Here is a 12,302-nt window from a genome sequence, read left to right on the forward strand (position 1 = left end):
TGCCTGAGGCCGTGGCACCTTGGGCATGAAGGCCAGCGCTTCAGAAGCTGTCGAAGTTGAGGGAGAAGATTGGAAACAGCCAACTCTCTGGGAACGGAGCAGCTAACAGAGCGATCCCGTATTTAAACTCAGCCCAGGACAAGCTCAAAAAATAATCTGAGGCTTCTGTGTGTAAAGCAGCAAGTGCTGGTGTTAGAGTATTGGCAGAGCAAGCGGCACTAGCTGGGTCCTGTGGCTGTTCTCATCCCTTGCTTGGTGGCGTGTCCTTCCACGGTGGATTTGATGCACAGAAGCAAGGAATTTTCCAGAGGAACGAGTGGCCTGTTAAATAGCTGCTAGCGTGGCTGTTGTGACACCGACAGTTTGGCCTTTCCTGAAACACACGGATACACGCATGTCTATGTAGCTGTGTCTCTGCATAAACCCAGACAGCATCCATAAGCAAAAGACAGCACAGATTTAATTCCTGTTCCTTAAACAAACGGGTTTCCACATCGGCAGCTCATCGCAGCCACAGAGGAGGTTTTCGGTTTTCTCTCTTACCACGCAACAGTAAATCAGCAGCAAAGTAGCGAGCAACAGCCAGGGCAGAGTCTAAGCCCAACGCTTTCACAAAGGGGCTCTGCAGCCCCTCTGAGTTTGCTCGTTTGTAAAGGTGGTGCCTTGCTCTGGGGTCATGCTCATAGCCACGCAGTGGCAGTCAGCCTGTAACATTTCGCTCACTGAACAGAAGCGGCCTTATTCTCCACGTCCTGCATTTTTTTAAAGCCCTGTATAAGATGGCAAAGTAGAGGCAGAATACCATCGTGGCCCTTCTGGGATATTTGCTGGCTGCTCAGCACCATGTCAGTGACCGGGGGGCTTGGGGAAAGGGGGAGTTGTGCCCGGGCAGCTGGGTGGGCTCTTTGTCCTTTGGCTCGGGATGAACACACCGAGGGGGATCGCACAGCATAAGATAAGCCTGGAAATCTGAACTTAACCCAAAGCAAGCTGTGATCCCAGCGGTGTAGTGAATGTGCTTGAAACAAAGCTCAAGACCTAAGGTCTTGCAGCAGCAGGTTTTGTAAGCAGATACCAAGAGAGCGTGAGGACGTCAATTATCCTTTATGCTGACATTTCCTCCCTGAAAGTTTGCAAGCTTTCTCTAACGCGTCGGGAAATGGAATAAAAATGCACGTGGCAGATGATTAGCACAAGGGGATGCCTGGTTCTAGGAAAAAAGCACGATGCGGTAGCAGGTGCTTGCTTTCCAGTGATTTTCCTCTAGTGCGGATCATGTCTGCTGCTGTTGGGGTGTTGTAAGCAGTGGCTGATAAGCTCTCAGGGGTTGTGCTGGCGTCGGGGGAGATTTGCTTGGGTTTTTTCCCCAAAGCAAGTGCAGGCAAAGCTTTATTGATTTTCGTCACGCCACAGGTAAAGCGGACTCTTCTTCCCTCACACTCTGATTCAGGCTTTCTACTGTTGGGTTTTTCTCTGTGTCGCTAAGCTTTGGCTCCAGAGTTTTGGCATCAGCCCTTAGCTCGCATTGCTCGGTTTCTGCACTGGGCTCTGCCCGCACCCCCGCTTGCAGGGGCCTCCGCAAGCCGGGGAGCAGCGTCTCACCAGCCCCGCCGCGCTTTCGCAGGACCTTAAAATGCCTTTGAAATGGCCGACGAGATCTGTGTGTGCTCTGGCAATAATTACCGAGCGCGTCCCGCGGGGGCTTCCCTTTGATCCTTGCACCTCCAGTCTGCGTCTGTGAGCTAGCACGCACCCTTTTATAACGTGGGTCAAGAAGTTAAAAGGCAAAACCAGCAGCCAGACCCACGCTCCATCCGCTTGCAGGAGCACTAGCATCCACACAGCCACTCTTCAGCCGAAAGCAAAGCGTCAGGGCGGCGTGCTTGAAGGCCGGCGGGGCTCGACAGCCGCAGCGGAGGGCACTGGGGGTCTAGAAGGTTGCAGCTTGCCGCTCACCGCTCCGTGCCGTTTTTGGGTACTGACGTGACAGCGCGAAGGACCCCTGTTGAACTGGCCGCCTTGCGTGTTTCTGCTCGGAGGGGACAAGCTGCTCCACCCAAAAGGCCCTTGACCTCATCTCTCAAGCCTACCGAGAGGGTTTGGACGTGATTGGAGATGCTACAAAAAGAACACGAAGCGCTCTCGGAGACATTTACTATCTCTCCTCAGACTTGACCTCTCAGGAAAAGGATTGCACCCTTTACGGGCTCAGCTCCGTCCTGGCAGCGCGGCTCGCAGCTTGGCGCGGTTTCCGCGCCCAGGCGTTGTCCCCGGGTTAAGGAGCAGGCTGCCCGCTCGGGATGCGCAGCCCTGTCCTGCCCGGCCTTTCCAAAGACGTCCCTGCCGTCGCCAGGAAGGTGCCGGCAGCGAGACCTGCAAGAACGCTTCGAGGGACAAAAAACCCCACGTCTTGACGAGAGTCATGAGATCTTACTTGTCGAGGACCCGGGAAAGATTGCCTACGCAGAAATATGTCCTGCTGCTTATTTAGACTCTAGTGGGATTTCAGTAGTGTAAAAGACAAATGCGCTTCCTCTTTCTCCAGCTAAACAAATGCGAGTTATGCAATATTTTAATACAACTTAAGTATTCTTATCAGGCACAAAAGTACGTGCAAGACCTAAAGAAAACATGAGGACATAGTTGACAAGCCTATTTTCAGGAAGGATTGCATTTCTAAATGAAATTTCAAATAAATGATTTCTAATCCCATGAAAACAAAAGGAAAACGTGTATCATTGTCACAGTGAATGCTGCCCCTTTTTTCAAAGAAATTATCTCCATCCTGTTGATTTCAATTACTCTTTTTTTTTTTTTTTTTTTTTTTTTAACTCAAAAAATGTGTTTGTGCTGGATTCTGAAATGCATTTTGCTTTTCTGGATATCTTTGGGGTTGTGCATTAATTTTAAATTAATCATTAGGAGTGTTATGTGGATATTTATTTTAATCCCGAAATTGTTAGAAAAATACTGCAAACCCATGAAATATTATATTGTCTGTCTGTTTTTCTGGTTTTTTTTTTTTTTTTTTTTACAATTAACTCCAAAAAAACCCCCAGTCAGGTTTGAATTATGTTTCACTTAGCCTTTTCTTTCCATTTTTTTAAGTGATTGATGATTGATGCCTTTGAGTCACTCTGAAACAATACTTTTGACTCACTTCACCTGAGCAAAGAGATGGCAAACAGTTTGATGGAGTTAGCAGATGTTTCATAGTGGAAATTTGCTTTCCCTCCGAGCTGTTTTGGCACCACGCTCACGGTATTCCTTCTTCTGTCCTCTCTTGCAGATAACAGCTCGCTGTTTAACAGGACAGCGCTGCCATCAGTCGATGAGCTGCTCTATTCCTCTACCGAGATGGTAAGTGCCCTTTGCGCGAGCAGGCATTATATGGTCTTTGAAGTCTGTAGGTGCCGTGCGTTTCTGCTGGGCAGTGCCGGTAGATCAGGGATCGATCGCATGAAGGAAACCCTCCCTCTGACGCTCCCCCGTTGCCCGTGACACTGCTCCTTTTGGCATGCTCGCTTGGTCCTCCAAGGATTTCTTGTAGTACTGCAAAGGGAATACTGTGTGCACAATTTGATAATATTAATTACTTGCTAATAGCGGCCACTTCCTTGCAGTCCGATCCGTGCGTGTTGGCAGGATGCAAATGGTTCTCCCCGGGGATTAGTCACATCCTTGTGTGCAGGGCTGTAACGGTAGGAGTGTTGTGGCTAGCCCTTCCTTTGGAAGGTCCTGTTTCCATCCCGTTCCTTGATTTTTCTGTAGCTAACCCTGGCTTTTCCACATTTCACTCCGGTGGTGAGCTTTGGATGATGAGGAGAAAGAAATGGAGCTTGATGGTGTTGGATATATTTGTGTTGGATGCAGGGGAAGTAAGCTGAGACACAGAATAACAACTTTCTGCTGAAGAATACAGACCCTACCTGTCTGTGTTTCTTTTGATGTGGTGGCCACTCTTGCGTGGCGTCAAGTGGCCCGGCAGAAAGGGAAGGGTTTCTGAGCTGGGCACGCCGTCTGCAGGCACTGGGAGCGCGAGACACGAGCCTGAAGGCAAGAGCATTGCCCGAGGTCCCCGAGGGGGTCGGTCGCAGGGTGAAGAAATAGAAGCGAGGTCTCCTGGTGACCAGGCTGCACCTCGTGTGCCCTTTACTGCTCCTTGCCTTCTTCACTGACCCACCTCCGTCAGCTGGCCGCGGTGCCTGAGCATCTGAGTTGGCTACTTCTGGAAGGGCTGGCAATGAGGGCCTCCTTGTTCAGCTGCCCGCCACAGAAAATAATGCTTGGGGAAGTGATGAGCAGCCCCCAGCTCCCATACAGTGCCAGCCGTCAGGACGCCTACGTCCACCCGTCAGGAGAAGAGTGCCCGTTGCCGCCTCTGTTCCGTTAACAAGAGCAACTCTTCTCGGGTTTTGTGGGGTTAGCGTTTGATTGTCGGTCTCGGGAGAAGGGAGGCATGCCTCAGAGGAAGGCGAAGAACCGAGCTGAGGCCTGGAGACATGAAGACAATCCAACGAGTTGCATTTGCAGGCTGTCCTTTCTTGGAACAGCCCTCTCAGCATGTCAGCCCTCCTCCCCCCAAACCCTGCTTTGCAGCACCCTTCCTGCAGCGCGGTGGGGCTGGAGGGGGCTCCCGTCACTCCTGACTCTGTCTCTCTGCCTGATTTTGAAAGGAGCCGGGGGCCATGCTCTCCCCATGGGACGCTCTGCCCTAGCCCCGCTCCCCACCGGGGAGCCAGCCCAGGCCGCAGAGCTTAGCCGCAGAGCTTAGCTCTGTTTCCACCCCTTTTTGGATGCCTTAGAGTTTCAAAGCAGAACAAATATCTGGGGACACATGACAAGGATTTTGGGAATAGGAAGAGCAGCCCCGGTACAAATCCTGCCAGGCAGTTGGCAGGGGGACGAAGCAAGATCACGCTGGGGGGGTCTCCCAAAGAAGAGAGATGCCCTCTTCTTTCTGCTCTCTGATACCCCAAGTGGTAATCTTACCTATGGAACACTCTCTGGTGCTTATTTCCCGAGATGTAAAATGGCAAAATGTAAAATATGCCCCCAAATACTTGTTTTTTAGTTTATCTCCCTGCCTTGAAAGCCACGTTCACTCTCCCTCTGTTGCCATCCTGAAGTCAGCAGGCAGAGCAGATGTGCAGAAATCCTCTCGATGAGGGACAAAGCGCTGCTGCTCGGTGCCGCCGAGAGACAGCGCTGAGAGAGCAAACGTGGCAGCACCCTGGCAAACAGCAACGCGGAGCTGGGGGTTTTGTTGTTGTTGGGTTTTTTCCTCCCGCCGCCATCGGTGTCAGCAAAATCGTGCCTCCGTTCAGCTCTTGGGATTCACAACGTTCGCCGAGGAAGCTGCAGTTTATTGCATGTGGCTTCAGACCACAACTTTATAAGCATCCAGTTTGGAGGTGTATGTGACGTATTCTTCAACGTACGCACATGAACAAGATACTAATAGACGCAACATGAGGCCGTGAACCTTTTCCCTTCAGCGAGTACCTCACATATTTTCAAGATTTCTAATATGCTAGGGTTTGGGGTTTTTTCCTACTTGAAAATGTCACGTATAAACAAAAGGATATTTTGTGCCTTGCACTTTTGCCTAAAGAACATCCTTTTACTGGTAAACTGCTTGTTGGTCTGAATTAGTCTGTGCCCACATTTGTGTTAAGCTCTCTATAATTCAACTATTTGGAGTAAAATACTCTTTCCTCTCTATGGATTTATTCATTTTGAGTTATTTTAAAATATTCTTTCTCTCTGAATGGTTCCTGTGACATGGTTCCAGTGACTATGGTTTCCTTCATTGGGGTTTTCATGCAGAAAAGGAGGAGCAGAGACAATGTGATTCTAAAACTCCCCAGACTGACGGGATTTTGTAGGTACCTGGAAAGACTTTACATTTTTCTTGGTGTTAGCATATACTCTCTGCGTTCCCACTCTCCCCTCGGGCAGAGCTCTCTGTGCACGCCTGGAATAGCCTCGCGAGCTCGCTGCCGTACGCACGTGTATCTTCTTGGCCTCTCGTGCATTTGGATTTGTTCTGTCCTCGTCCCTGCGATGACGCGATGATGAATTACGCAGGGCAGGGAGGGGAAAAGCCCCTTCCTCGGGCTCTGCTTCACCACAAGCGTTAGGAAACAGATGACCATCTAACACCTCCTGTGCGGCTCTGGGTTCCACAACGAGAGTGGAAATCCAAATAGTGCCTCCCCGTCTGGCCATCCCGGTCAGCCGTCGTTAGTAACGAGGTGCTTAAATGAGAACGGAAGCGATTAAAGGCAATTCAAATGCAGGTTCTTACTCGGCAAGACTGTGGGGAGAGACCCTCGGCTCTTGCTGAAATCAAGGGAAACCGTTGTATGTGGGGGTGTTGTGCTCAGTCCCAGCAGCTGAGCTGCTGCTCTGGGACACTTCTGCAGCTGCAGCCGGGCAGGTCGCAGCAGCGCGGCAGAGTCCCGCTCTGCCACCCCGCTGCTTCGGTGCCCGGGGAAGGCCGGCTGGGGTGCGCCGGCTCTGCAGGGCTCTGCAGGGGTATAGCAGAGAGGGAGGCTGAACCTCAGCATCCTGCTCACCGCTCGGCTGTAAAACAGAGGGGATTTTGGTAACTCCGGCTGTGTGGAGGAGCACAATTAACATGGAATATTTACAGGGTGCGCCAGCTTTTTCTTTGCATGTCTAGCATTCTGCGGGCACTGATAAACTGGTGGCTTTTACAAGATACGCAGGAGGATCCCAGAGCTGAACTCCGTGCACCGCAAGACCGGATCAGGTCGTTCAGCAGCAGGGCCGTGTCCTGCGCACGGTTAGTCAGCCTTCACCAGCGTAGCACCCCGTCCTTTAGCCCCGGGCGATTGGCGCTGCATGGTGGAGGTGCTCAGAGCATGTCGGAAGGGCACCCAGGAACTGCAGTGTAGCACGGCACCGTGTGTGCAGAAGCCTCCTGACGCCAGCGGGCATTAGGCGAAGCTCAAGCCTCGTTTCTAGAAAGGGCAAGGAGGCAGATTTTCTGCTGTGGAAACAGTGCTGGTCTTGATTCGCGAGAAGCAGGTTTGGGTTTGGTGTTGCTTGCAGTGAACGAGCAGTGGGGAGTGGATGTAGTGGATGTCGAGGCGGTCTCAGGCCGCTCCAGCTTCCGCATGAGGTTTCCAACATTGCCTTTCTACTGGAGAAAATGCAGAGCGTGTCTGGCAGACCACAGCAGAGGATAAAAGATCTCTGTCTTCTTTCCGAGGCCCAGCCTGTCCTCAGTTCCCAGGTAATATCATCCTCTGTCTGGGTTAAAATCCATTCTGTCTGCACACAAGCGCAGGGATTTTTAGCCTCTGCTCCGTGCCTCCCTTTTCCAGTATTTTTCCTGATGCTCTGTCCCCGTTCCTGTCCTAGCGTGAGCAGTGGTTGCACGAGCACAGCTTTATGGAAACGTTCTCTTTTTTTTTCTGCAGTACAACACCACCATTGACTGGTCATCTCTGACAACGAAGGAGTGCCTGAAACACGGAGGACAACTTGTGGGCAACAACTGTGAATATGTCCCTGACATCACCCTCATGTCTTTCATCCTCTTTTTTGGCACTTACACCTGCTCCATGGCCCTGAAGAAATTCAAGACCAGTCGCTATTTTCCAACCACTGTAAGTATGTCCTTTCACCCTAGCAGTCTGTTTCTTCACTCTTTCAGAGTGCAAAGATCAGCCTTCCTTTTGGTATAGGTGTCACACACGCAGGGAGAAATGCTTTGCAGGGAAGCCGGGTCGCATTGGTTGAGAAACATGGTACTGGTTAACCAAGGTATGTCGGGGATTGCTGAGCTTTCCCTCTCTCAATGTTTCTGGAGGGCACGGGTAAGGCAGCGGAAGAGCCAAAACGAGCCGTAATCTGTCGTAGGGATGGGGCAGTGATTTTAAAGGTACTGACGGCAACACTTCCAAGCTGAGATACACAGTGATGTAGTTTATCAGCCTTAAGAAATCAGAAGAGTCCTTCAGGCCTCTGTAGTTTCAGCTGGCCATTTTCAGTGTCAGGTGCACAGCTTAATGCGATGTGCTGACTCTGGGGTAGGATGCGTGGCCGCTCTACAGAGACCAAACGGCCAAAAGGGGCTGTTAATCGTTATGTCAGAAGTCTCCCTGCTTATAGCCAGAAGGAGTATTTGGGGAGGACAAAAGAAGCCCTTTGCTTTGTCACTGAGGAAAAGCGGGTAAGCGAGCTTCCGCATAGAAGAGAAGAGAGGCGCATCTTTGGCATTACCGCGTAGCGTTTGAAATGCGCAGAAATCAATGTAAAAATGTCGAATTCGACTACGGTCCGTGTCTGATCTACCTGTTACAGTAGGGACCTAAAGCAGAAATGCCCTTTCTCCTCTGAGGATCAGATGCAAAATAAGGATGACCTGAAAAGCCTCTGCATTGATTTAAACAAGATTTTGCTCAGACTTACAGCCAGCTTACATCCACCTCTCAGTCTCCCCAGCTAAAGTTACCACGGCACGCGTGCGAGCTGGCGGTTTCCGTGTGTACCAAAGCCATGTTTCTTGCTGAGACCTGCCCCCCCTGTTTTTGGCATTCTGACACACGGGGATTTATCCTGCATTGGATGTTTACTGTTCTGCTGTGTTACAGTTGAACCTCTATTATTTTTAATAAAAAGGAAACAAATTCCAGCCGGGCTGGAATGCAGCTCAATTTATCTGTAACCATGTGAACCCAGGAAACCTGGAAGGAACAACAGCTCTGAAAAGATCACACGGTCACAGACAAGCGCAGCGGGTCCTGCCCAGTTAAATTTTGGGGTCTGACCAGTGGCAGCTTGAAGTCGTCGTATTCCAATGACTTCAGTAGAGTTGCACTCTTAGGGCGTGTTGAGGATTTAGGTGAGAAGCCTGGTTTGTTCTCCTGTCTGTTTAGGTTGATTTCGTACTTGAACAGAAAGCGATGTAATCTCTGCCAGTCGTACAGAACATCTCATCTGTTGTGGAAGTTTGGGTCTTCCCATCTGCTAAAGGGAAGTGCGTGACCGTTTCCATTGTCTGGTGTAAAATACCATTCCTTCCCTTTCCCATTCTTTTTTTTTAATCCGCATTGCAAAATCAGTCATATTAAAAGAATGGAGTCGGGGGATAACACAGGATTTTTTTGTTAGAGCCACATACCTTAGGAATCCTGTGATAACACGAGAGGCTCGACTCGTCAAAAAAGCAGTCTCTGGCCCTGCATAGACAAACATGAATATGTGGACCCTAAAGAATCAGAGATCGGAAGGCAAACAGAAGGAGACAGTATTTTATATGTCTAAAAAAGTCATTATTTTTTTTAGGTTTATTTGTAAATGTTCAATATCTGTTAATATTGGAAGCTGATCCTGAAAAGTCTCTTCAGACACTGCTGCGGAGGAGCTAGGTCTCCATACCAGTGGTTGTTGGCTGCTGTCGAATGTAACATCAGTGAGAGTGCCTTGAAGAATTCACGTGGGAGTTTCTTACAAAAGCAGTTTTCTTTTTCCTTAGGCTCGTTTTCATACTTCCGTTTAGGCTTAATTGTTTGGCTTTCGGACAGTGCAATAAAGTACCGAGGCACATTTAGGCAAATGGCACCAGACATGACAATGTGCACCTTTGTTTCTACGAAAGGAGAAATGACGAGCTTGTGTTGCCACCAAACGCAAGCCTGGAGTATCACATGGAAACTACAGCGTGGGTGAAATGGTGTTTCGTAGTGCTAACTACTGTTACGATATCAACTTCTGTTTCAGGCCCGGAAGCTCATCAGTGACTTTGCCATTATCTTGTCCATTTTGATTTTCTGTGGAATAGATGCCCTGGTAGGCGTGGACACACCAAAACTAATTGTGCCAAGCGAATTCAAGGTACGTCTTTGTCAGCTTGTTTGGTGGCCTTTGGAAGAGGTTCCCTTTGCCACCCATCTGCCCCATATAAAATGACCTGCCCGTGAAATGGGAGAGTAGTCAGCTATCTGGAAAGGACCGTTTTACTCAGATGATACCTTTTTTATTAGCATCATTTTGGTTATCTCCTAAATCCTGCCTCCATACTTTGAACCTTTTGTTGCTGTTAATGGGAAGGATGAAATGGTCGCAAACCTCAAGTGTCTCCCTGTCGCCCCATTGCTGGAAGTACAAGTGTATTTAGGACGTCATCGCTCCTGTATTGCGGCTCTAACGCAAGCTTTCCTTTCCTTGCCCTTAAAAGCCAACCAGTCCCGAGAGGGGTTGGTTTATCCCACCTTTTGGAGGGAACCCGTGGTGGGTGTACCTGGCAGCAGCCATCCCTGCCCTGCTGGTGACTATCCTCATCTTCATGGACCAGCAAATCACAGCCGTCATCGTCAACAGGAAGGAGCACAAGCTCAAGGTGGGTGCGCTTCGTGGCTTGCACGCGTGCAGAGAGCTGCCCGCTGCTTTTTCTGTGCTAGAAATGGAGGAGGGCCCGTGGCAGTGTTGAACGTACGTGCCACCTCAGAAACGTCGTTGCTGGTGTTGAACAACAATATTTATTTTGTTGACTAGCGTAGAGTTTTTGCCAGGAAAACCGTTGATTCAGTTGAAAATCTTGAGCGTTGCGCAAACAGCATTTGCCTTCCTCCTAAAGCAAGAACCCTGTGCAGGGCCAGCTCGCAATGTCTCGTTCAGTGAGCACTTACTAACTTTGATTGGCTTCACCGTCGTGCGGCCTGAAGCATTCCCACGTGAGAAGCTTTGGGATTGCTCCTCCCTTTCCTTTCGCAAACAGCTCCCATGCCAGGAGTACAATTGGCTGGGGCCAACTGTGTGAGGTTCAACGAGGCTCAGTGCCAGGTCCTGCACTTGGGCCACAGCAACCCCAGGCAACGCTGCAGGCTTGGGGAAGAGTGGCTGGAAAGCTGCCCGGCAGAGAAGGACCTGGGGGTGTTGGTCAACAGCCAGCTGAACATGAGCCAGCAGTGTGCCCAGGTGGCCAAGGAGGCCAGTGGCATCCTGGCTTGTATCAGGAATAGCGTGGCCAGCAGGACTAGGGCAGTGATCGTGCCCCTGTACTGGGCACTGGTGAGGCCGCACCTCGAATGCTGTGTTCAGTGTTGGGCCCCTGGCTACAAGAGAGACATGGAGGGGCTGGAGCGTGTCCGGAGAAGGGCAACGGAGCTGGTGAAGGGTCTGGAGCACAAGGCTGATGAGGAGCGGCTGAGGGAGCTGGGGTTGTTTAGCCTGGAGAAGAGGAGGCTGAGGGGAGACCTCATGGCTCTCTACAACTGCCTGAAAGGAGGTTGCAGAGAGGTGGGGTCGGTCTCTTCTCCCAGGTAACAAGTGATAGGACAAGAGGAAATGGCCTCCAGTTGCACCAGGGGAGGTTTAGACTGGATATTAGGGAATTTTACTTCACCGAAAGGGTTGTCCAGCACTGGAACAGGCTGCCCAGGGAAGTGGTGGAGTCACCATCCCTGGAGGTATTTAAAAGCCGTTTGGATGAGGTGCTCAGGGACATGGTGTAGTGGTGGGCTTGGTAGTGTTAGGTTTACGGTTGGATTTGATGATCTTAAAGGTCTTTTCCAACCTATACGATTCTGTGATTCTGTGAATAGTCGGATTTCCCAAAACCAGCCAGCTACCCCTTCCCTTCTAGGGGAAGGAAAGCACTTAGACCCGTCACATCATACCCACTGCTCATCTGGCAGAGATGCAGCTAGAGCTGGAAGAAATTAGAGCAGCCCTTCTTTGAGAGGCAGAACTTTTGTTTAAAGCCTCTTTCCATGTCAACATAAACCCAAAAAGTTTCTTAAAATCTTTACAGTGTTTTGATCTTTCCTTGCAAGAGCTTCACTCTCCAACTGTAAACACTGGAGAATGGCAAAGGAATCTTCTACGGATAGGCTAGTCAAAGCTCGTCTTGTAAAGAATACTGATGTGAACGACATCTAGCTGCCTTCATAACCTTGCTGCCCCTGCAATTCTGTTCGTGGTAGTAGTACTGCCTACCTTAGTAGAGGGCTGGATGAAGTTCATTTCCGAATCTACTACCCCTGACCCCAGAGGTGTCGTTTGCCTCGGTAATTCTGCAAGACTCCGCCGTTTGAAGAATTAGAAAAGGAAAGCGGGTGCACATCTATCCACAAAGAAAGTTATATGCTTGTCCACTTTACGCGTCCATCTGGCGTGCTCTGCTTCTCCAGCAGGAGATAAGAAATCCGTAAATTAAACGCAGTCAGAAACTGGTTGATGTATGTCATTCCCAATGTTTGCTTGTGTAGGATAAACACATTCTGTCCCCTACGCCCAGCAAATAGGGTTATACATGCTACCAGAAC

At 50.0% G+C, this 12,302-nt stretch overlaps 1 protein-coding gene across 6 annotated transcripts in view; it reads left to right on the forward strand.

The window, feature by feature from the left end:
• Positions 1-12,302, forward strand: part of SLC4A4 (solute carrier family 4 member 4) — a 227,753-nt gene that overhangs the window by 191,868 nt on the left and 23,583 nt on the right. For all 6 annotated transcript variants that reach the window (XM_075501329.1, XM_075501335.1, XM_075501332.1 and 3 more), the window contains exons 15-18: positions 3,290-3,360; positions 7,452-7,640; positions 9,757-9,870; positions 10,214-10,375. In XM_075501329.1, the coding sequence (XP_075357444.1) occupies positions 3,290-3,360; positions 7,452-7,640; positions 9,757-9,870; positions 10,214-10,375 (536 nt within the window). The remainder of the gene's footprint in view (positions 1-3,289; positions 3,361-7,451; positions 7,641-9,756; positions 9,871-10,213; positions 10,376-12,302) is intronic.

This window comes from Mycteria americana, chromosome 4 (genome assembly GCF_035582795.1).
Source record: "Mycteria americana isolate JAX WOST 10 ecotype Jacksonville Zoo and Gardens chromosome 4, USCA_MyAme_1.0, whole genome shotgun sequence".
In the NCBI taxonomy this organism is placed as follows: domain Eukaryota; kingdom Metazoa; phylum Chordata; class Aves; order Ciconiiformes; family Ciconiidae; genus Mycteria; species Mycteria americana.